Here is a 23,497-nt window from a genome sequence, read left to right as displayed (position 1 = left end):
CGCCTTTCATAGGTGGAAAATGAGGCGGCAGGGAGAGACTGCCGGCTGGGTGGGAGGGAGGGACGTCCTTTTTCTGGGGTAACAGCCTGTGTGGATTTCTGTGCCCACGCTCACAAGGACACTCACAACATGAATAATGGCAGCACTGTGGTAAGCAAGCAACAAGTGTGACACCATACTATCTACTTCTATAACATGTGTCTACATCCTTATAGTATTGATTGGTACTGTTTGGTTGAACAACTTGCCTTTTGTTAATGTCATTTTTTAGGTGTGCACTTTAACCAAGGAAGATAACCGTGCAGTGCGTAACATACCAGAAGATGAGCAGCTCCATGTTCTGCCACTTTACAAGATCTCTGACAGGGATGAGTTTGGTCAAGTTGAGGGCCAGTGGGCCAAGATCCAAAGTGGTGCTTTGCAAGTTTTGTCTGCCTTTCCTCGAGAGGTAAGTGAACAGTTGAGCAGCCTTGCTATTTATTATTGTTATGTTTATCATAAGTGTTATTTATTATTATCAACGTCAGTGGATTGAGTCCTTTGTTGTTTGTTGTCTCGTGTTTTAAATCATTGATTCGTTGTATTCATCAGGTGCGTCTACTGGCTGAGCCAGTGAAATCAGCCCGTAAGATTAGGCAAGAAGCTCGTCTGAGGGCCCAAGCAGAGAAAATGGAGAAGAAGCTCGGCCTGACTCCTCTCACTCCTGGGAAAGTAAAAAGCGAAACCCCCAACAAAGGTAGTAAATCCAAGTCTCTACTCATGTTAATCTGTTTTAAAAAGTTAAATGTTGAGGTCGGAAGGTAGAAATATTTTTTTGATGATTACATCAGTGTTATGTGTACAGTATATGTATATACGCATATTTTCTATGTCTAAACCAGATCCACAGGGCTTCTACAGCTCACACAGACTACCACCCAGACCCGCCAGCGTTGGAAGGTACCTCCCAGAGAGCAATCAACCCAGCACTTACAACCAGAGCACCAGCAGCTACCCCACTCTGGGTGCAGGGGTCCCCCCACAGAAGGAGGTCATCTCCCCCAACTACCATGGCCTGCCTGGCTTGCAGTTTGGACATAATGGCTCAGCCCTTAATTATAAGACAGTAAGTGAGACTGTGAATGGTTATTCTAGAGCGTCTGGTGACCAGAGTGTTTGTATAACTCCACATAATGCTCTTAGTGACTACTCCCATACTTTAAAATCTGAGCCCAATGCGGTGCACTGCTCTCCTCTACACAGACCCTCCCCCAGTGGGAGTGCTCCTCCGCCCTCCTCCTTTTCCTCCAGGCCTGCCTCTGAGGGCCTCTTTAGCAGACTCAATGGACTCCACGGGGCTGCAGGAGATGTTGCAGCAGAGGTCAGAGGTCATGGTCTCCCTCCGCTCTCAACTCTCCCCATTCCCCCACAAGCTCCCACACGTGAACCTGAGGAAGTTAAGCAGGAAGAGGTGTGGTCAGACAGCGAGCACAACTTCCTGGACCATGATATAGGCGGAGTCGCCGTGGCACCGTCACACGGCTCCATCCTGATAGAGTGTGCACGGCGGGAGCTTCACGCCACCACCCCTATCCTCAGACCAAACCGCAACCACCCCACCCGCATCTCCCTGGTCTTCTACCAGCACAAGTCTCTAAATGAACCGGGCCACGGGATGGCCATGTGGGACGCCAAAATTGCCAAGCGGGAACGGGAACGGGAGGAGGAGGCAGAAAGGTTAAGGATGGAGGACTGCCTGAGCAAATGTGTTGAGAAGAATGGCACCGGAACTGGAGGTGTGGAACTTGAGGAGGAAACAGGGGAGGAGGCAGAGGAGACCAGGAAGAAGATGAGCGTCCCCACACGGCTAGCGTGGACTCTTCCGAGGGATGGCGTCATCACCGTGTCCCCTTATGCTCTTACCCAAGTGACGGGCCCTTACAATCGCTGGACTTAGTCAACATGTTTTACACAAACACACACACACACACAGAAAACTCCTACATCCTGTACTTCTGCCTTACCTCAATCAACTTCATACTGCGACTCTTATTTTTACGTCGTTTTCATTGTGCTTTTCTAGTATCTGTTTGTTGACTTTGTCCTTCTTCATCTCTGCCTTTAAAGAGATGATGAAGACCAAAGTTTGTTGGCTTTTTAACTGTGAGTTTCTGTGTTTTTATTGTAGAGAGATGGTGCTTTGAAGCATTTTAAAGATTTTTAAACTGGTTTTATATACATGATTAATAACAAAAAAGCATTGATTATTTATTCTGATCGTTTCAATTTCTATTTAATTCCTGGTGTAAGCCTGTTTACTGCAAGATTTCTATGATAGCCTGCATTATGTGTTGAGAATCAAAATGTATGTTGAACAGTAGGACTATGCTCTTTATTTCAGCCAATAGTTTGCTTTTTATAAGATGACTGATTGGCTTTTACATTGGTGCCATTCTCACAGTAACCTCTGTTAAACTTATTACATCACATAATGTATAAAATAAGACTAATATTGTGCATATATTTACTATAGATTGTCACTTGTAGCATTGTGCTTTTCCTTCTGCTGCCTCTGACTTCTGTTGGCAGTCAGTGAAAGAAATCTACTTCTTCAGTTTGTTGTTTTGTTAATCTTTGGATTTTTGTCTGGTTGGTTTGTCTTTTATCCACAGATATGTATGGCATATTAAGAAGCACTTTTTTATTTCCCTAAACCTAACTTGAAAGAGGTCCCAATCCACAGGCCTGAATATGTATGTACAGATATAGATATATATGACAGTCTGGCATGAACCTGGTTTTATTTTTTACAGTATTTGACTTTCATCCATTTGATTGAAAATGGCATACATATCTAATGCAAATCAAAACTTAGCACAATGAGGAATTGTGAAATGCTGCAACAATGAAGTGCTTTGAATTGATGGCTCTAAACTTAGTTCATCTTTTGAAAAAAGAAATTTATAAAAAAATCTTTCACAGGGCACAAGCGTGACTATAGGATTTCAAAAACGTACTGTACATTTTGATGGTGCTAATGAGACAAAGAAGTGTCAGATACAGTATGTCAACAGAATATTACTAGATTTAATGTCCATTCTCTGAATTTGAAAACAAAACTTTGTCAGCTGATTCCGAATAATCAAACTGTTTCTTTTTTTTCCCTCTTCTGTGCTTTTGTTGGTCAACCACTCAAACATTAGATCCCAGTCAGACAATTGCCCAAGACGTTTTTGGGTGCTCGACCCTTGTGAAGAGCGTTTACGGATTAGTTTTACAGGGTCTAGGGTTGATGTTAACTCTTGGTAAATCATGATCTTTATTTTGTATTACACATGAATGAGAAGCTCCACATTTTAAGAACTCATCAATGACATTTCGGCACAACCGATAAAAGACCTTTCACTGATATTCACACTAACACTGGTGGTATAATGTTTCCTTTTGGTGCTAATAGCAAAAGATGTCAAAATACTTGCATTGACTTGACCTGGTTATATACTGTACAGTGATGGCATGGTGCTTTTTATAAAACTCAGCACACACTGATCTGGTATATGAATCAATACCTTGGTAGTTTTATAATTTTTCTGGATGATTACTGGTTGACAGACTGAAATACGTTGGTATGTCTATTATTGATCATGATGTTTTTCAAGTAAAAAGAAACGTATTGTGCAGATGTCCATTTAGAGTTCAAATGTCTTCCACAGATAACCAAACTGCAAAAATGTCATCATACACACAAAATAAAATGAATGTAAACTGTTTTTAAATCACAGATTTAACATGTTTTAACACAACATGACAAAGTTATAGTTGTAAAGTTTCTTTTGATTTACTGTGGGGCACGTTCTCAGTCCACCATGAAAGTCTTTGTATCAACGAGGAACTAACAACTAGCACCAGCATTGAAAAATCTGAATAAAAACTTTTATTAGTAGAAAATGTGTAAATATGTAAGTGAACCTTTTTGTTTTTACTGTACTGTTAATGGTGTTTAGACAAAGATGATCTTGCTTATTTTGAAACTGAATTACTGTACGTTGCTCAAAGTATATCCAGTTTAGACTTGAGAAGAGACTAAATTTAGCTTTCCTTATATGGAAGTCTGATCTCTTTTTTGGATTGTGAAATAAAGTCATATTTATATTTTGGACTTGATCAATATTTCCTTTGTCCTGATTTGTTGTGTGTGTGCGTGCGTATGCGTTTAATGAAAATGAAGACACAACCTTGAACAGTTAACTGTTCAATTATATGCAAGGTTTTTTAAAGCAATTATTTTCTAAACACACAGAACACATTTAATGAGTTACTTTTAATAATAATTTGAAAAAAAACAAAAAAACATCTATTTCCTCTCTAAATTTCCCACACTCACATACTGTGTGACTCACTGTGGAATTCCAGTTAAGTTACTTAGAGTCCTCTTTATTTCTGTCTGGGGATAAGTCACTACTTGTTTTTGTACACTTTGTTGCCAGAACTGGTAATATGATTCATGTTTCTTTTCTCTTCTCATATGACATTGACTATATAAGAAAATCATTTACTGCTGCTGACTGAGTTAATACTTTATTAACTTCAACAAACACAAGAGTGCTTCAGGAGTTTAGTGAAATTTAAAGAAAATGTGAATCATAAATGTAACCTTTGTAACATAACTCAAGCATATTTTGAAATAAGTGCTGAGTTCTGCTTTATTTATCAATGCACTGGCCTTTATCAATCTTACAACAATTCAAAAAGACACAAAAGAACATAAACATATAAGTGGAAGAAAAGTGTTTGCAATATTATTTTTTTAAGTAGGTTAAATTGAATAATTAAAATGAATGTCGAGCTCAAGTCAATGTATTACACTGAATCAATCAGTTTTCTTTTTAAAAGACATTTTTACAATTCTGTCTATTTACACCATTGTAGTTGGACAAGAATTGTTAAGCAGGGATGGACCAATCCAACCGTCTCTCCGCCAATGCCTTTTGTGATACTCTCTATTTCCACATGTAAGATTTGAATATGGGAGGGAATGGAATTGTTTTTTTTTACTTTAGATAACACGGGTTCAGGCATCGCTATGGCCTTAAAGACTGAGTAGGGCAGCTCGCTGTGACTTAATAAAAGCAGCGGTGCGAGAAGTACTCAGATCTTTTACTTAAATAACAATAGTTGTACCACATTGTAAACACACTCGTTATTACAAGTAAAACTAATGCCATCAAAATGTTGGTGCATAAGTAGATAAGTATTACCATCTAAAAATACGTAATGGATTATAAATATTGATGCAACAATGTGTTAATAAATTTAATGTTGCAACTGGTAAAGGTGATTTAGTTTACTGCTAAATAACAACAATTAATAACTGTCTAAAATGTCATTTACAGCTCCTTATATAGTGAACTATAAGGAATTGGTAGTGAATGACACAGTGAAATTGAATTTAGCTCCACTTGGAGTGATTGCGTTGAAGTAATTACACCATGAATGCAATCTGTGAAGAATTTAAACAGAGTTATGTAACCTTACTCTTCACGATTAATTCGTTGAAAGGTCAATAATGTATGGACTACTAGAGAAACAAAAAATTCATAGTAAGGATTCAGGCAAATCAGAAATCACATGTACATCATCAATCAGATGTACTGTCACACTAGCTTTGAATTGACATTACACAAGGATGGGTTAGTCTGTCGACAAAAAACAGCTCAGGCGTCCATCAAACTTGTCACTCTTTCACAAATGAAACACTATGTTTCTCTTATTCAAATGAGATCTTCTACACATATACCACAGCTTCTCGGTGGAGCTACGTGTCCTGCTTAAATGCCTGAAATATAAATACCGAAATATTTGGAAAGGACCCCGGTACATGCACTTCATCTCTTCCCCCCGAATAAAACAACCAGTACCATGCGAGGATTTATCATAAAATACATTTGTTTGCATAAATATGTGCAGTAAGGAGGTTCATATACAGACACCTCATATACATCTTGGGCCTCTTTTACAAAGTAAAGTGGTGGGTTTGTAAGAGCCCAAAACAAAACTGTCAGACAGAAAACTGGGAGACCATGTCCGTAATACATTTTTGTTTTAATTCTACCTGAATCAACATTATCTATTCATGCCCATTTCTGCCAATGTGATGAAAAAAAAGATCCTCTAAGTCAAAAAATAATGACTAGTTCCTTCAAAGTAGTGACTTAATTTCTAAAAATAATGACATAATGTTGAGATAATATCTCCAAATAATTTGAGATTTTCTGAAAATAATGACTTAGCATCTCAAAATAATCAGAAGCTTTCCGGAAATAACGACTAAGTATCTCAAAATAATGTGAATTATTTTGAAAAAAAATAGAAGTTTACTCAAAACATAGTCATTATTTTGAGATGCTGATCTTTTTTTTTTGAGAAATGTTCTCACTATTTTTGAAATAGCCTACTTACTCATTTAATGACTTTTATAATATATATTCATGACTATTATTTTGTCATCACCTTGGCAAAAATGGGCTTTCATACCTATTACACTTATATTTGACATATCAACATCTAAACTATTGAATTTGATTGTGTCCTTACTTTAGTAAACTGGACTTCGGTGGCTTCCGTAGGTGTGTGAGTGGCTGGAGTGTGACGCAGAAGCGCTGAACAGGCAGAACATTTCTACTGTCAAGATGGCGACATCCGAGCCGGTAAGAGAGATAAGAGATGGTGAAATAAATCGACTAATATTCATGGAAAGACTAGCTAAATCTTAACTGTATCTTGCGACTTTGTTATACAATCCTTCTTCCTTGTAACGGTATCTCCAATATTTGGGAAATGATTGTGTTTCGTCTCACTAATGTGGACTACAGTTAGCAGTTAGCATGCACAGCAATGTGATGGATAAAAGGCAAGGGAGGGACTCACTGCACGTCGTTCATTCAAACTCCATTCAATGATTTGTTTTAATCTACTTCGATATTAGTTAACATCCTGGGGGTCATAATTAACTATTGGCACCTTTTAAATGCTCATACGATGTTAATATTAATTAAGTGTTTGACAATCTTGACACGTGTGTATCTAGCTAGCTCGTAGTTAGCTTAGCATGTCTGCTAAAACTAGTGCTAGCGATGTCAACTTACCTAATTGTAGCGTTAGCTTGTATTTTAACAATTTATTATTAACGTTTTTTTACCAACCAAATGATAGCTGTTTTTTGAGAGCTGTTAACGTGTAATTGTTATAATTCTTTGACGCTGTAGAGCTGCAAACACCTGTAAAATAATTAACACTACAATTAATTAACATTACTTTAAAATTAACACTTAACATTAACCTACATGTCGATCGTATTGCAGTGTAACTTTGCTTCATAACATTTAATAGTGTGTGTGCTAGTTATGGTCCCTCAAAACAATCTACTATAGTGTTTATGTGATAGCCGACTATCAGGTAGGTGATTTTGATAATGGACATAGAGATGTTGTAAAAACGATTATTTACTTTTAGATACCGATACATGAACGTTCGAATCAACCAAAACCCCATATTTTAACAGCTGTATACTACTTAGCCCTTGTGAATAAATAAATAAAATTGCTATCCTTGTTGTATGCTCTGGTTTAGGTTAAACCATGAAATACATACAGAGAAGGAATGTCATAGAACTTTATTTTATTATCCAGTTTGATAGTTATAATGGAAAAGATTAAACTAATTTATTGTAATATCATTTTCAGGACTAAATTACATGGTATCGATCGGTGCATAGACTCACATACTCACCAATACCAGCGTTTTAGGCAGTATCAGAGGCATTTCTGAACACACAGGCTGACATATATATATATATATAAATTAATAATTGTCGTTTGTATTTCAAGATATGTGTTTGTGTGTGTCCCTGCAGAAGGCACCCGAAACTGTAGAACCACCAACTGAAAGCCAAGTCGTTGCAAATCCTGAGCAATATATCAAGCACCCCTTGCAAAACAGGTGAGAATAAAACAGCTGCTGTGTTTGACAGGATATTTCAACAGAAAGTACTTGTACTCAAAGACTGCTGTATTCTGATATTAGTTGAGATTTAGACACCTATTGTAATACAGAATGTGTCAGTTAAACAGCATTTGTGTGTACTCAAAACTTTGACATTAATGAAAAGTGTTGACATTTTGCAACAAACACTGTAAGCCATGTGCTCAATAACGTATGGTCTACTGCTGTTAAATAGGACCCGAAATGGGGGTTTTGAGATATATACAGTGTGTGTGTATATATATATATATATATATATATATATATATATATATATATATATATATATATATATATACACATAAAGTCACAACATAACAGAAATAATGTGACAAAGGCTAATTACTAGAAGGAAACTAAAAATATAACACAACATGGAGGAGGGCTCTTCAGTCTAAACGGTGTATCTTCTGTATAACGTCAAAGGCAGTAAAACTGAATTATTAGTACTGTTTGTTGTCCCCTTTTTTAGAAAAAGGTCAATAGTCTTTTTATTGCAGTACATATTAACTACACATTTGAGAGGTTTGGAGAAGTTGCATATAATCTCTTTTGCACTGAAGAGCAAATGGTCAATTACAAATTTTTCAATCCTTAAAAATGTAAAACTGTCCTTGAATTTTAACTTGAGTTACTTAGACTTACTACCAACAATGTTTGGGTACTTCTGGTTTCGATACCAGCTGGGTACAGAAAGTATTCAAAGTTTTTCTTCACAGTGACTGACTTGTAAACTGGTATTTTGTGTTGATGTTTTGAAACCATCACATGTTTAGAAAAACGATTTGGAGAAATTTGTTTTTTTGTCAAATGGTGGATATTTCTGTTTTGTTGAAGAATGCCAAAGCAAAGAAAAGTCACAAGAACATCACGGTAGCAAATTTACATGTAAATGATATGTAAGTGGAGGTAGTTTTTAGGTCAGTGTTGCAATTGTTGTTCACTATTGTCCTTTTAGACATGTTATCGTAGTTCTGTGAAGGTAACAAGCTATTCAGGAGCATTGTACAGTTGGTTTAGTAAATGCTGAATAGTTCTTTTCGTAAGTCACGTCTAGGCCATTCTGCTTGTATAGCACAGCTTCTAAAGGTCAAGGTTGTCCACATATGCTGCTGTAGCTGTTCTGGTTTTAGGCGCTCAAATTTGATTGGAACTGTGGTCAGGTATTTGGATGCTTCCACTCTAACAGTCAATGATAAATGGCTCATTTAGAGGGCTAGATGTTGTCGCTTCCATCTTTTCTCACAACTGTTCTTCACTATAAGGATTTGAGACCCGTTATATATTATATACAAATATAAGCCAATACTACAATACTGTTTCCAGTGTATTAAGTACACCTATCTAAAAAACTATTGCAGTCTAATACCACATCACAACCTCCTCATTCATTAAATGTTGACATACAGTAACGGCCACTCTGAGCCACTGTGGATTCTCTGTCTCTCCATTTGTGGTGCCTTTATGTCAAAACAAAAGCACAGTTAGCCACGATAGCTACACCTGTGTTTGGCAATACAATCCACCACCCACGCCTGAGAAAACGGTTGAATAAATTAGGATTTTAAAGACTTTTTATAATTGGTCCGGGTCTCAAAAGTGAGAATTGAGTGACATGAGGATCAGTGCCCATGATAAATCATCACTGACTTGACCGAAGGTCTGCCATGTTTGTTTAAATGCCACAACTAGGCGGATAAAGTAATTGTGTTGTCACCTGGGTTTACCAGGAGAGTCACGCCTGTATGCTGTCTAGTCCCTCCACCACCCTTGTGTAATAATGTGTGCCAGTGGAGTTTCTACATGACAGGAGTACAACTTAATGCTGTGATTGGTCTTCGTTCAGTGAATTAACATCTGTGTTTATGGCACATGGGTGTGGTTGGTTACTGTTGCTGTTGGGGGCGGTGGAGGGCACAGGGTTCAGCTAATGTCCTCTCATCGCCCTCATCCCTCCCCTGCTAACCCCATCCCTCCTGGGAATAGATGAAAGAATAATAGCGGCTTTCACAAACAAAGGCTGCACTTGTAGTACTGATGATGGCCAGCTTTCTCTGTTCTTTTGATGTATATGCATGCTTTTGCAACAAGCTGCTGTGTTCTGTTGTGAAATAGGGTGCATATCTGTGTTAAGACTTTATTTTGTTTTTATACAATAGCACTCACTAGGCCAGCACGATATTGGGAAAAAACTGATATTGCGTTATTTTGTCCCCTGCAATATACACTCACCTAAAGGATTATTAGGAACACCTGTTATTATCTAATCAACCAATCACATGGCAGTTGCTTCAATGCATTTAGGGGTGTGGTCCTGGTCAAGACAATCTCCTGAACTCCAAACTGAATGTCAGAATGGAAAAGTTTAGCGTGGCATGGTTGTTGGTGACAGATGGGCCAGTATTTCACAATCTGCTCAGGAACTGGGATTTTCACGCACAATCATTTCTGAGGTTTACAAAAATGGTGTGAAAAGGGAAAAACATCCAGTGTGCGGCAGTCCTGGGGCTAAATTTTGGGGTGAGAGATTGTACTTAATAATTTCCCTACAGTCCTTTTTACTTGCTTGAGTGTTTTGATTTTGTTTTGTTTTCTCTCAGATGGGCCCTGTGGTATTTCAAAAACGACAAGAGCAAAAGCTGGACAGAGAACTTGCGTCTCATTTCCAAGTTTGACACAGTGGAAGACTTTTGGGCGTAAGTTTTCTCTACTAATCCTGTAATTGTTTTTATCAGTTTATAAACCTCAGAACAATAGCATATCGAAAAACAAGTGTTTTACTCAGTGATACACGTGAAGATAAGAAGGGATTTCTTGAAGCCAAACACATCTTTTTATGCAGATTTAAAGAAATTAGCCGGTCATTCAATTATTTCTGACGCAGATGGGGGCACAGATTGCTGAATAAGTGGTAAAATTAAATTAACATGCAGGCAACTTGAGGATACAACACCTTTGTTTATGCTTACATTTTTATTTTATTTTTGCACTCATTTTATGTGCATCTGTAATAAAAGTTTCTTAAATGTTGCCATTACCTTTTCACATACATATGACATGCAAACACAAGGAAATGTACAGGTTTAAAGGGAAAATTTGGCACCTTTACTCTAGATGTCCATTAAAGAAATGCATTTCTCAGTGTGTGATATGTTGAATGAGAGTGAGTTCTCCTGCTTGTGGAGCCATGGCAGCTGTGCCTACATTTACATGATGCGTTGTGCGAGCAGCGCTAAACTCTCTTAGCTTTTTTTTAGTGAAATTAAACTCACTAAATGAGAAGAAACCATACACCTTTAAATTTAAGTTTAACAATCAGCATCTGTTTTTTGTTTTTTTTAATACATATTAATTCACAGTTGGATCTGAAAATATGCCGGCTCCCCTAGTTTGTAATACAATAGAGGTTAGTGGACGGTAGTGTGTACCCAGCTACCAAAGCTAATGTAGCCTGTAATTCTTCTAGACCCCAGTGATGTACTGGTGTCCTGAAGTGGAGCAAATTTTGCCACTGCGTCTAGCTGAGACACAGAACATTTAAAGGACCGCTGACATTTTTCACACCATATCCCTCATTCAGATGAATAGAGATACGGTTTAAATTCGCAGAATTGTCCCTTTAAGTGCTTGTGTGAATGGGGCTCGCCATGTAGCTTTTCATCACTATTTAATCAATTCTTCTCTGAACCAATAAATCTGAACTATGTCTGATGAAGCTCATATTGTCACTGTAGTCAAAATATTGGAATAATGTACTTCCAATACTACTGTGTTTCTTACAGACTATACAACCACATACAGCAACCAAGCAAACTTGGCTTTGGCTGCGATTACTGTTTATTTAAGGTAAGGCCTTTAAAAGTCTTAAGAAAATGTTTCCCTTTTCAACCATTGAGATGTTTGCAGCATGTAGAATTAATAGCGAAACCATTAATTACCATTTAATAGCATTTTCACTTTGTGTGTCAGGATGGGATCAAGCCGATGTGGGAGGATGACAGGAACAAGCTGGGGGGTCGATGGCTGATGACTCTCAATAAGCAACAGAGACACAATGACCTTGACCGCTACTGGATGGAGACTGTAAGACAACTGTTTTCATGGAGCAGCTCACAGATAAACCTATTTCTTCTTAATAGTTTGGATTTGTGAGACAATGTATAACCAATATGATTCATTGTGTGTCATGTGTTATTTGCAGCTCTTGTGTTTAGTCGGTGAGTCATTTGATGAGGCAAGTGAAGATGTGTGTGGAGCTGTGGTCAACGTCAGACCAAAAGGTGACAAAATAGCCATCTGGACGAGCAACTGCCAAAACAAGGAAGCCATCATGACGATAGGGTAAGTTGAAAGTCACATTGTCGACAGGAAATAATGCAAGCAAAAGTGGTGGAAAGTACTATAGCTGACCACTAGATGGAGATACCAAGTTAGCGTTCATCTTCACACAGTACTCACTGCTATTCTTTCCACAGGCAAAATTATAAAGAGCGTCTGAACCTCCCCGTCAAAGCCTTGATTGGCTACCAGTCGCATGACGACACATCCAGCAAGAGTGGGTCCACCACCAAGAACATGTACTCTGTTTGAAAAACTCCACCACCCCCATTTCAACTTGCTGTAGATTTAAACAATTACAGACCACATCATCACAATAATAATTTTGAGTTGTCAAGTGTCTTTTCCTTTTTATTGAAAAGAAAATTGTTTATAGTGTATCCAACTGGAGCTTCCCGCGTCTTGAGAAACCAGTGGGGTGATGGTTATGGATAGGGAGGAGGCCAGAAAGGAGTATTTGGTTCCGGTTGAGCGAGATAACACAAATCATTTCCTTCTTTGGAGTTGAAGAGTTCTGTGATTAACACCAGTGGCCTCTCCTAGCTTAGCAAAGAAAAATGTTTTTTTTTTTTCAGTACTTAATAACTAAAACTATACAGTCTTGCGTTTTTCTTATGCTAAGTTCTCACTCAGTAGGGCAAACTGTTTCTCACCTCACAGTTAAATAGGGAAGTCATCTTATCCTTCCACTGAACAATTTTTAATGGCAATTTTAACTTGATTTTTCCACAAGTATTACGCATGAGTCGGATTTTCAGACACACCCGCTTGAAACATCTAAAGTATCTTAAAGGTTTGTAAAAGCTGTGGTCGCACTCCAAAGTATATGGTTTGGATTTGAGGCCATTTATTGTTTCAGCCATGCTGGAATTGTGGAATAATGCTTGTAGAACTTTTTAAACTTTTTTTTCTTCCCCTTACATTTATTTATAATGTATGCATTGCAGTTGAATTACTTAGTTGAAGGACAACCATGAAATATGTGTTTTTTTTCCAGAATTTCTTTTTTTTCTTCTGTTTGTTAAGGTCAATAATGTAGAGTACTGCATATAGATGAATTTTTTTACCATAAAGTAAAGATGCTGAAAGAATTAGATGTGCTTTTCACTGTTTTCTTCCTAACAAAAACTGTAGATAATGTCACACTCCTCTCTTGTTTAATGCAAAGAAAAGATATTCATTGTGAAATGATTTTGCTGATAATGTATCTTTATCTGTAATTCCAGGATGTATATTACCTTCTTTCAAGTAAAGGTTAAGTGCTTTGCATTAAAACCAGAACCATGTTGTCTTGTTTTGTCATTACATTTATGGTTTTACAAACCTGTTAATTACTTCTAACAACTTGTTCTAACTTTGGCACATAATAATAATAAATTATAATTTCTTTATAGAGCACTTTTGATACAAGAGATTTAATTCACAGCCCTTCTTGTATTCACGTTACTCGGGGAAACGGAAAATACTTTTTCAGGACTTTTAAGTTGCTGTCCTCGCACCCATTAACCACACTTAAAAACGTGATGAAAAGTTTAGACAACCACTGTACGTAACACTGTACGCAATGCTTCTAGATTAGTAACCTGTTGAATGATATGCTGTTGTCCTTGTACTAATATTTTCTGACTGTCGCTCAGTCATCCAGTCAAACCGGATCTTATGACGTCACAGGGACAAATCTCTCTGAATGGGTGTACTGAAATGTTCTCCAACTTCTGGTAGAGCTATAATGTTAAGTATCCGCAGAATTAAAGGACTTCTCAGTGAGTACAGTGGTCATTTTTTATTAAGTGCCAAAGCTATATACAAGTACTCAAAGAACCTCAATGTCAAGCTAAAATCTGTAAGATTCTCATCAATTTTGGTCTTCATTAGTGTTCCTTATATTAACATTTCAGAAATTGCACACAAAAAATTATTAACATAAATAAGGAGTATGAAACATCAGGTTAATTGTTCTGTTGTCATAGCATAAGCTTAATACGACTGTTTTGTTCATTTGCTGTACAAGAAGTTTGTTTCAATAAATAAGGAATAAGTAATACAGTAAGAGATGGGGAAGAGAAATGCCTAGTAAAGAAAATTACATTTTTAGGCCGCAGTAAGTAAAAGTGGTCTTAAACCATAAATGGCTATAAAACCATCCCAGCGGAGTGATTGAAGAAAAAAAAAACTTAGTTCATTATCTCCGGTCCAGCCACAGATGTCTTACTCAGTCCATCCTCGCTGCTTTCGTGGTTCAGCTGGACCCTACCAGCCTCGTATCAGGACATCGTCATCATTAAAGGCTTTTCTTCGTCACGTTTGGTCAACAGATTTGAAAGCATGAAGGATGAGAAGAAGCAAAACTCCACAGCGAAGCTGAGCTCAAACAGCTCCAGGTTAATGCTGAGTATCCACTCAAATATAGCCGACAAGTGAACGTAAAAGTACTCGTCCTGGGCGAACAAAACAGTATCTGAAGGGTTTGAAGTTAAGGATGTATGGAACTGTTAGTGGTAACCAGTCACTTGTAAGAACATTTAAGTGCAAACATTGGTGAACAGCCTTAACACGTCATGACAGTAAGACAGACAATGGAAATGCATTAGTGCACAAAATACAATTGCTACAGATTGACAGCTCTTGTCATCCTTTAATATAGTAGTCATGTTCTTGCACACACCCTGCAGGTTAATGTGTATACAGATACTGTATTTAATCTTGACTTGACACACTTCAAACTAGGGACCTAGAGGTTCAATCCCCAAACTCTGTGGTGTGCACAGAGTGGTGTGTTGTGCTTTTAAGCTTAAACCTGAAACTGCTCCAGTAAAGGACTTATATTGTGTCACCGTGCAGCTTCTAGATGTAAATAATGTGAGGTTTACAGAAAACAATGCTAAAGATTGATGGAGCTAAAATTGCAATTAATTCATACCTACTTCTGTCATGGAGATGGTTATGACCTCACTGGCCTGTCCCACTTTGTAAACACAGCAGCAGACCGGATCCAAATATGACACAAAGGGAATATAGTGCAGCTGGAGAGTGTAAATCAGACATTACTGCTGAAATCTATTGCTGTAATGTCCTGTTTCTCACACACACACACCATATGGACCTTAACATGTATACGGTTTATCCTCCAGCCTTCTTTACCAGCCACAACTCATCACTGCACAACTATCATCATAACTTATGAAAGGATACAGCAGATGGTGACAATTGTTTGAACCACAGTGGAGGCAATGCGTAGCGGGTAGAGAATCTTCTCATATCCTGTCAGCAAGCACTTCCCAGTCAGCGCAGTGAGCAGGACAGTGTAGAAGCAGATGCACACAAAACTGATGGCAGCTCCGAGGTAGTGAAGGAGTGCCAGGTAACCTGGCTGTGGAGGGCAGTCGGCAGTTTCCGGGGTCAACAGATGAATAGTTGTAAACATTAATAGATGTGTGGGTGAGTGTACTGATCTGTGTGTACTACTGGAATATTAATGGATTGTATAATCTATCTGTTGTCCCTTGTCTGTTTTGACAAGCTCTATTTTACAGTTTTGTAGCCTTGTGAGGGTGTGCTATCTTGGCCTGGTCTCCCTCGAAAAATACATTTTGATCTTAAAGGAAGTCCTGTTAAATTAAAACATTTTTTCTTTCTTTTTTAAAACAAACGTGGGCCAACTTTGCGTGTGCTCTTAATCATTACATAAAACAAATAGTTACACCTTTGTTTGCTGTTTCAGCACAGGTGAAAATCAAAGCTGTTCCGTTTTATTGTTAACATTACACGGTGTCTAGTAAGCTTGCTGTTTTGTGAGATGAATTTCTCTCACAGATTATATTGGCCCTCTGATAGCAGTTTCAATCTGCTAATTAAAGTTATTTAAACATTCAGCACGAAGTGCAGTACTCACATTACAGTTTCCAGCTGTGAATGCTCCCAAGGCTGCCACCACACCAAAGACCAGTGCAAACCTGCTCAGCATGGAATGACACGTGTGTTTCTCCAAAATGTGGGCATGGTGGAATATACTGAACAGCAGAACTAAAGAGGAGATTGCAGTTGTTAAAGCACATATCACTCACATCTTGTGTAATGTGTTAGGTGTTAATCTGGTAAAACTCACACAGAAAGGATCCCAAGTTGATTGTGGCTGTAAAAAGTGAATTTTCTGGTGCACTAGTTCCACTTGAGCTAGAATCACGAAATATGTTCAATGACTTATGTATCACTATTTGATTCCATTGGAAAGGTTAAGTAGAAGGTGAAATAAAATGCATTCTCACCTTATAGTGGGAACAAGGCAACATCCAGTGGTCTGATTCCCTATGCAGTAGTTGTCACTCCCCCTGAAAACAAATGAATGAGGTTCTGGAGAATCTGTCACATCCGGATGATCGACTATCCGCATTAATGAGACACAACTCACCAGTCACTGAGAGAGCACACATGATTGTTGGTGAAAGCCAGGCCATATCTGGAAATGTAAAAAAAAACACAACATGACATCATTTTAATAATTGGCCTTTGTAACATTCTTGATTTCATACTACTGTATGGTAGCTTTTGTGTAATTGAGGTTTGTAATACTAAATTATAAAGGATTATCTTCCACCTTTTCCAAATAAAAGGAGATTTTATTGTACCACTAACATTTTTACCAGCACCTGATTTTTGGCGTTCATCTATCACTATACAATTTACTATTTATATTATTAATGACATTGCAATGAAAGAATGTATAACTACAGTCTGAAGAATGAGCTCCTGCAGTTGGCAAAAAATAACACTAAATGAAAGAAGATGACAAAGAAGAATAAGAAAAAACATCACTGCATGAACTGCAGTGATTAATGAATGAACATGAAAACGAAAAACAGTATACGGTTTACAGTATAGGTGTGCATATTTCAGTTTAAGGAGCAATTTGAACAACAACTTTGTCTCTTGGTATTTCTTGAAAGTCTGGTGTACACACCTTGCGACAGACAAACCGGATTACTTTTTCTAAATTCTTGTTTTGTAACGTGTTCAAGTGTAGGCAGCAGGAAATATATACACTTCTCAGAAATAGCACATACTTAGAGTTAAAATATTATAATAAAATCCGGCAACACGCACTTCTGCCAAATTTATTGTGTCACCATTTCAGCCTTTTCTGTTCAAGGCCAAGTGATATCAGTACTACCGGTTCTGGAATCTTAATGTCCTTAGCCGGGAATATAACGTTAGAGTTCAAACACGGATCTTGATACTGTAATCATAAAGTATGTTGTTGTCAATAGTGCTAATCAGGTGTCACATTATTGTGAAACCTTACAAACAATGACAGTTACTTGATCAGTTTTAAACTATACACTAGACAATTGACAAACAGAGGTATTTACTGAAAAAGTTCACAAGGTAGAAAAAAAAATTTAAACTCGGCATTTGCATGACAGCACACAGAAAGAAGCAGTAGAATAGCAGTTGCATAAAACAGATGTTCTAATAGTTTGACCAGAGTGTAAATGATTAAATTTAAATTTCTAATAAACTTACACAGTCCATGTTCCAATGAAGGACACCAGAGAGAGGGAGATGGGGAAAATAATCCAAAGCACCATGTCTTAGTGGTGAATGAGGCAAAGTAACAAATTAAAACAGAGATTGCTTAAGTCCCGGTGTCTTCAAATGACTTAATGGTAGACCTCTTTCGGGATTCCTCAAAAGCCAGCCTTATACCTACAGAGCAAGATTTGTACTAGAACAAATGGTCCTAACCCTATGATGTAAGTGTAGTTCAGGTTCTTCCACCACACAATTGCACTGTTGCAGTTAGCAATAGTCTTCCACCATCCAGAGTACAGCCCTGCTTTTATGGGAGAGTGTCTCTTTCTGTGCCACACCTTTGGAGCACCACCTTGCCCTGTCAGAAAAAAATGTTGAGAAACACAGGGTTGGCCTTCTAGATGCTATCACATTGTTTGTTCTAATCCAAACAACTTCTCAGCAACGGCAACTCACACCAAAACAATCTAGATTGATGAATAGCATTACAGGTAAGCGGAGAAAGATATGTATTTAATTTTGGTGTGAACTGTCACTTTAAATTAATAATGTGACTTGGCCTTTTACAACTGCTGTGTTGTCTTAAGTGTTGTTATTTGGAGAGAAACAACCAGGGAACGTCTTATGTGCTTACATTCTTTTGTAAATGTAAATAAATGTGTCGAGGAATAAAAATAAAGAAAACGTGTTGGGATAGTACCCTTAAAGGGGAACTATGCCCATTTTCCCAATTCATACATGTTATTTCTATGGTCTAGGACACCCCCCAAACATTAGTTAACATGTACAGCTCTCTCCTAAATCCCAAACTGTACTAAAAGTCAAATTTGGTGTGGACAATTAATTGGTAATTTAATTTATTTAATTAATTTAGATGACACTTCGGAGCACCCAGGGGAATGTTCTGAGTATACCCACAATCACAATTTTAACAATAACTTCCGGCTAGCAAACCCCTGCCCGGTACATAAAGATTAACGGCGACATACATCCCATACATTTAAAATGCATGATCCTTTTATATGTCACTTTTGCTAACATTATGTTGGAGATCTAACTTATCTGTTGGGCCACAGACTAAAAGACATGGGAAACGTTAATAGGTTGTACCACCACTTGTGTCTTTAAATGTTACAGTTACAGCTGAAAATAACAACAGAAATAAACAGTTTGCCTATTTTACATATCTCAAATATACTGCCGTTTGTCTACAGTGATTTTGGTGCCTCTGTGACGTCATTGTGATTTGGCCTAAATGGCTAAATTTTCTGTTTCACAAAAATATATATATTCTGTTTCAGAAATGAGAACACTGCAGTCAAATAAAGCTCATATATATCTATATATTTATAAAAATGTATTAAAAAAATGGGGGGAAAACATTCTGTTGGTACATAAAATCAGTCTCCCATGCATTGTCTATGGAGCAGCTCCAGACTTTATACCTAATGACATCACAAGTTTGAGACTTACTTCTCTTTGAGATATAGCTCAGGTTCACATATTGATTGATTTGATTGAACTTTCTGAGGAAATAACTCTAACTAAATAACTAATTCATTTAGGTGGTGTTGCTCTTTAAGGCAAACTATCATAAAATAAAATAAAGTACAAAAATAAAGCAATAAAATAAAGGTCATTTGGGGTATAAAAAAATGGGGGAAAACATTCTGTTGGTCCACAAAATCAGTCTCCCATGCATTGTCTATGGAGCAGCTCCAGATTTTATACCTGATGACATCACAACTTCTGTGGTTTCTGGCTTAGAGATGCAACTCAGGTTCACAAATATTGATTGATTTGATTGAACTTCCTGACCATGGAAATCACACGTTGGATTTTATTCATTTAGGTGGTTTTCCTTTTTAAGGCAAACTATTTTTGACTACACAATAACTTTTAAATTAATTTATGTTTTCGGATTTAGTTTTATTTATGTTTGTCTCCACACCAAGAAGTTTATTTTTTTGTTGTTTCACGGAGGAAAGAAACTAAAGAAAGGAGGCTATAAAAAGTATCTAATGGGCTACTGCTGCTGCCCACCACACGAGGTCCTCATTTTCAAAACAAACAAAATGGCGGCGCACGTGAGATGGGGACTTCAGCAGTTGTTAAGGGCAAGAAAAACGGCCGACTCTAGGTTTGAACCTCTTCAGCTGTGAAACACCGTTCTGTATACATTTCGTACTGATATGATACGCTGTAATCCACGTGTAAAGCATAAACTTGACATTTCGTCGTTGTGACGATACGTTTAGCCTAGAAGCTAGCTAACTAGCAAACTGCGACACTAATCCATCCATCCATATAAAAGTGGCTATATCGACACAGCTGGTTTAGTTATTTCCACTTTTCAATTGTCTTTGATTTCACGTCTTTTCAGACCTGAAGCATGAAAGTTAGACGTTAATGTCAGTTAGCTCCTAGTGTTGACTTGAATGCCAATACAATTATCTCTATATATCGTTTCCAGTTTGTAGGTTTGTACATCAAAACATGGAGATAACAGCTAAGGACACGCATGCCGACTTTAGTCCATCAACGCCACCTTATTGTTGAATACCACTTCAAGAAACGAACGAGTTCAAGTCTCATGTTGACTGACTGATATGGTCAAATATTCTTTACGTTTCAAGGTTTCCAGTCAACACCAGAAGCTTATACCACTCACGGTGCTCGACCCAGATCTTCAGACATGTTCAGCCTCTGCCAGGGACAGGAATCAGTCACTTTTCAAGTGAGAAACCATTGTTTGGCACCTTAATACTTACTACCAGTCATCTTTTTTTCTGAAACCGGGCTTAATGTAGACAATTGAAAACAACAACAACATGAAAAATCTTTACTAAGACATTTCTTATAATATCTTTCAGTAAGGCACCTGTCCATCCAGACTCAAGACACTCCAAACCCCAGGAGCTTAAAGTTTCTCCCTGGTAAACCTGTTCTGGGAAGTGGCACGCTTGACTTTCCCACTTCGGGCTCAGCTGAATGTTCATCTTTAGCCAGGTTGTGTGCCAAGTTTTATGTTGTACTTTGTCATGTTAACGTTGTACTGCTTCTGATTTGATCAAATTAGCAATTACATCCAGTTGGATTGCAGTACCAAGGATTAAAAAGGATCTGTGTGAGGTACACTTACAAAAAGCTGCACATTCATAACTCCGATGTATTTATGTCTGCTTATAAAGATATATAATATATAAATATATTTTTTTGGCAAAAGAACTCAAATATTTTGATTTACTAAAATACATGCATTAGAGGTATGAGTGTGTGGATTTCCCATTTTATATTTTTAGAAATAAAAGTTTGACAATGGATATTATCTTCATTGAGCTATTCAAGGTTGTCTTTGGTTTCTGACAGTGATGGCAGTTGCTTGGTAGAAGAGTACATACAGATTAGATATTTCTGTGAATGAAAGCAACTGACTGGATGAATGCATTGTGTAGATTTGGTTTTGTTTGTTAATACATTTTGTCTTGTCTTGATAAAAAATGACAACATAAAGCAATGCAATCATCAGTGACACTATTGATAAAAGCCAGTATGAGCAGATGTTGTTATCCCTAAATGAACTAACATGAACACTCCATGCTGTCATGTTTTGATTATCAACAACGTTACATGTTTCTTTCAGAGACCTGTTTGAAATTGAAGGAGTAAAAAGTGTGTTCTATGGCCCTGACTTCATCACAGTCACTAAAGTAAGTATTAAATGTACCTGTGCAGCTTCTCTGTCTCTAAGAAACTCTTATGAAATACAACACATGAGATCATTGATTTCTTGTCAGACAGATGAGGATGTGGAATGGACAGACATTAAGCGTAATGCTTTGGAGGTCATTGCCAAGTTCTTTGAGAGTGGTGACCCAATAACAACAGGGGTAGTGCACCATGAAAGTAGTGAGTATGCAACATACCCAAATAACTCATCTTGGAGTAATGAAGCTGCTGTGATGGACAGTACATTGTGTAAATATCCCCACTCTGTACCTTTTCTTTTTTCTAGGTGTATCTGAAGATGATGATGATATTGTATCTATGATAAAGGAGCTTCTGGACACTAGAATCAGGTACAAAACTAGTAACTTTTAGAGCAACTTGGGTAATCTTTTTAGTCTTTGTCTGTTGCTTAGCTCACTGAAAGTTTATGTATTTTAAATATTTCAATCCTTATCAAATATTTCCTATATATTTCTATACTCAGCATTCCTAGCAATGATGCTCACAGTGCAGTAAAATACAGTCATGCCGAGATAGCAGTTTTAATCTGTCTGTCCTTTGTGCTGCTTTGTTCTGAACAACTTGACGTGGTCCGTTTCATTCATACTGCAAGACCTACAGTGCAGGAGGATGGAGGTGATGTCATCTATAAGGGGTTTCAGGACGGCACAGTCAAGCTGAAACTGGTTGGTTCCTGCACAGGGTGTCCTAGTTCTACTGTTACCCTGAAGAATGGCATTCAGAACATGCTGCAGTTTTATATCCCTGAAGTAGACAACGTGGAACAGGTGACTATCAAGATTAGTTTTCTAGTAGGATGTATGTTTGTAGATTGGCAGATCATTATGCAGGTTAATATTTTGAGACAAAACTTCATGGTTTTGATTTCAGGATTGGTTTCAGAAGTTTTTATACAGATATTTAAATTCTATGCATGATTTAAATTGTGCTGCCAGCGAGTACATTTTCAATCTTTCCTACTTAATTACTTGCTATTATACAGAGTTGAGTGTTTGTCATGATTAATTACAGACTTTTCAGTCACATTTAACATTTTTCTATTGTCTTCTTTTCCCCAGGTGGAAGATGAGGTGGATGAAGTCAATGCAAAGGTTTTCTTAGAGCTGGAACGCAAATTACAAGAATAATCCATGACCAACACATTAATGGATTTTGTTGGAACACAAATATTGCATTGTGTAAAAACACAGTCATACATACTTTCCACTAATTAGTTACCATTGTACATTAATAACAATGAAAAGAGAAAATATTACCTGCTGTTTTGTGTGCATATTATATACTGTTAGAGTGACTGCTGTAATGTACCATCTCTGAAAAGGAGATACAGGAACATACCTGTATAAAGAAAATACCTTAATTCTTCTGTAAATGTGATGTATTTATTTCTTATAAATATTTAATAATTTAAAAAAATATTTTCATAGGTTGAAAATATTGTGAATCGTTGACAATATTGTGAATGGTTTACAATTGTGAATTGTTGACAAATGTATGTGGTCAAACACAATGAAGATTTGAGGAGGTCTTTCAATGGTTGTTAGGGTGCCATATACCTACTGAAACACAACTGACCAATTTTTACTTGTAAACATATCTATACATTAAATTAAATGTTATTTAGGCTACAATTATTCATCAAGTGGAAGGTTTGCTATGTAACTACCTAAGAGATGGATGCTATGCATGTGCTTTTTGTGCTCCATTCTTCAGATTTACTGTATCACTGTAATAAACAAAGTTAACAGTTTTAAAGCAAATCTTTGTTGTTGATTCCCTTTTTTCGTTATTATTACTTGTATATTATTTTCTTCCAGTTACGACTCCGTCATTGTGTCGACTTGTGTGTGGGTAGAGACAA

At 37.2% G+C, this 23,497-nt stretch overlaps 4 protein-coding genes across 5 annotated transcripts in view; 3 read left to right on the top strand and 1 right to left on the bottom strand.

Annotated features, from left to right (window-relative positions):
- tet1 (tet methylcytosine dioxygenase 1) overlaps nt 1–4,143 on the top strand; it is a 31,216-nt gene extending 27,073 nt beyond the window's left edge. Inside the window, exons 9-12 of the mRNA XM_034897809.1 lie at nt 13–150; nt 272–448; nt 592–736; nt 882–4,143. Of these exons, the coding sequence (XP_034753700.1) occupies nt 13–150; nt 272–448; nt 592–736; nt 882–1,936 (1,515 nt within the window). The 3' untranslated portion in view covers nt 1,937–4,143. The remainder of the gene's footprint in view (nt 1–12; nt 151–271; nt 449–591; nt 737–881) is intronic.
- A 2,463-nt stretch (nt 4,144–6,606) lies between these two features.
- On the top strand, nt 6,607–13,635 carry eif4e1c (eukaryotic translation initiation factor 4E family member 1c). Of its 2 annotated transcripts, none has more exons than XM_034898590.1 (7): nt 6,607–6,686; nt 7,892–7,977; nt 10,620–10,715; nt 11,802–11,865; nt 11,989–12,102; nt 12,221–12,360; nt 12,495–13,635. In XM_034898590.1, exons 1-7 carry the CDS (start codon nt 6,669–6,671, stop codon nt 12,607–12,609), a joined length of 633 nt encoding a protein of 210 aa, XP_034754481.1. In that variant the 5' UTR covers nt 6,607–6,668; the 3' UTR covers nt 12,610–13,635. The 2 variants fall into 2 exon arrangements, with proteins under 2 accessions (XP_034754481.1, XP_034754480.1); XM_034898589.1 differs by having other exon boundaries at nt 6,624–6,695.
- Nucleotides 13,391–18,334, bottom strand: si:dkey-228d14.5 (uncharacterized protein LOC796266 homolog). Its single transcript, XM_034898588.1, has 7 exons — nt 17,878–18,334; nt 16,766–16,813; nt 16,623–16,685; nt 16,463–16,530; nt 16,250–16,380; nt 15,550–15,727; nt 13,391–14,815 (listed from the first exon to the last, which is right to left on the bottom strand). Exons 1-7 carry the CDS (start codon nt 17,940–17,942, stop codon nt 14,622–14,624), a joined length of 747 nt encoding a protein of 248 aa, XP_034754479.1. The 5' UTR covers nt 17,943–18,334; the 3' UTR covers nt 13,391–14,621.
- A 1,430-nt stretch (nt 18,335–19,764) lies between these two features.
- Nucleotides 19,765–23,396, top strand: zgc:110319 (uncharacterized protein LOC796111 homolog). The gene is made up of 8 exons (XM_034898581.1): nt 19,765–20,026; nt 20,523–20,623; nt 20,760–20,895; nt 21,530–21,596; nt 21,684–21,795; nt 21,902–21,965; nt 22,229–22,403; nt 22,695–23,396. Exons 1-8 carry the CDS (start codon nt 19,908–19,910, stop codon nt 22,761–22,763), a joined length of 843 nt encoding a protein of 280 aa, XP_034754472.1. The 5' UTR covers nt 19,765–19,907; the 3' UTR covers nt 22,764–23,396.
- The last annotated feature ends 101 nt before the right edge of the window (nt 23,397–23,497 follow it).

The sequence above is a fragment of the Etheostoma cragini genome, chromosome 17, assembly GCF_013103735.1.
Source record: "Etheostoma cragini isolate CJK2018 chromosome 17, CSU_Ecrag_1.0, whole genome shotgun sequence".
NCBI classification, from domain to species: Eukaryota; Metazoa; Chordata; class Actinopteri; order Perciformes; family Percidae; genus Etheostoma; species Etheostoma cragini.
Note: the sequence above shows the minus strand (reverse complement) of the source record. Positions and strands in the feature narration are given on the sequence as shown.

Coding starts and splice junctions, on each gene's coding strand:
- si:dkey-228d14.5 (XM_034898588.1), bottom strand. CDS start 17,942: ATGGTGCTTTGGATTATTTTCCCCATCTCCCTCTCTCTGGTGTCCTTC. Junction 16,381..16,462: donor CAACTTGGGATCCTTTCTGT/GTGAGTTTTACC, acceptor TCTCCTCTTTAG/TTCTGCTGTTCAGTATATTC. Junction 15,728..16,249: donor TCACAGCTGGAAACTGTAAT/GTGAGTACTGCA, acceptor TGCCCTCCACAG/CCAGGTTACCTGGCACTCCT.
- eif4e1c (XM_034898589.1), top strand. CDS start 6,669: ATGGCGACATCCGAGCCGGTAAGAGAG. Junction 7,978..10,619: donor AAGCACCCCTTGCAAAACAG/GTGAGAATAAAA, acceptor GTTTTCTCTCAG/ATGGGCCCTGTGGTATTTCA. Junction 11,866..11,988: donor GCGATTACTGTTTATTTAAG/GTAAGGCCTTTA, acceptor TTTGTGTGTCAG/GATGGGATCAAGCCGATGTG.
- zgc:110319 (XM_034898581.1), top strand. CDS start 19,908: ATGGGCTACTGCTGCTGCCCACCACACGAGGTCCTCATTTTCAAAACA. Junction 21,796..21,901: donor GGTAGTGCACCATGAAAGTA/GTGAGTATGCAA, acceptor TCTTTTTTCTAG/GTGTATCTGAAGATGATGAT. Junction 22,404..22,694: donor AAGTAGACAACGTGGAACAG/GTGACTATCAAG, acceptor TCTTTTCCCCAG/GTGGAAGATGAGGTGGATGA.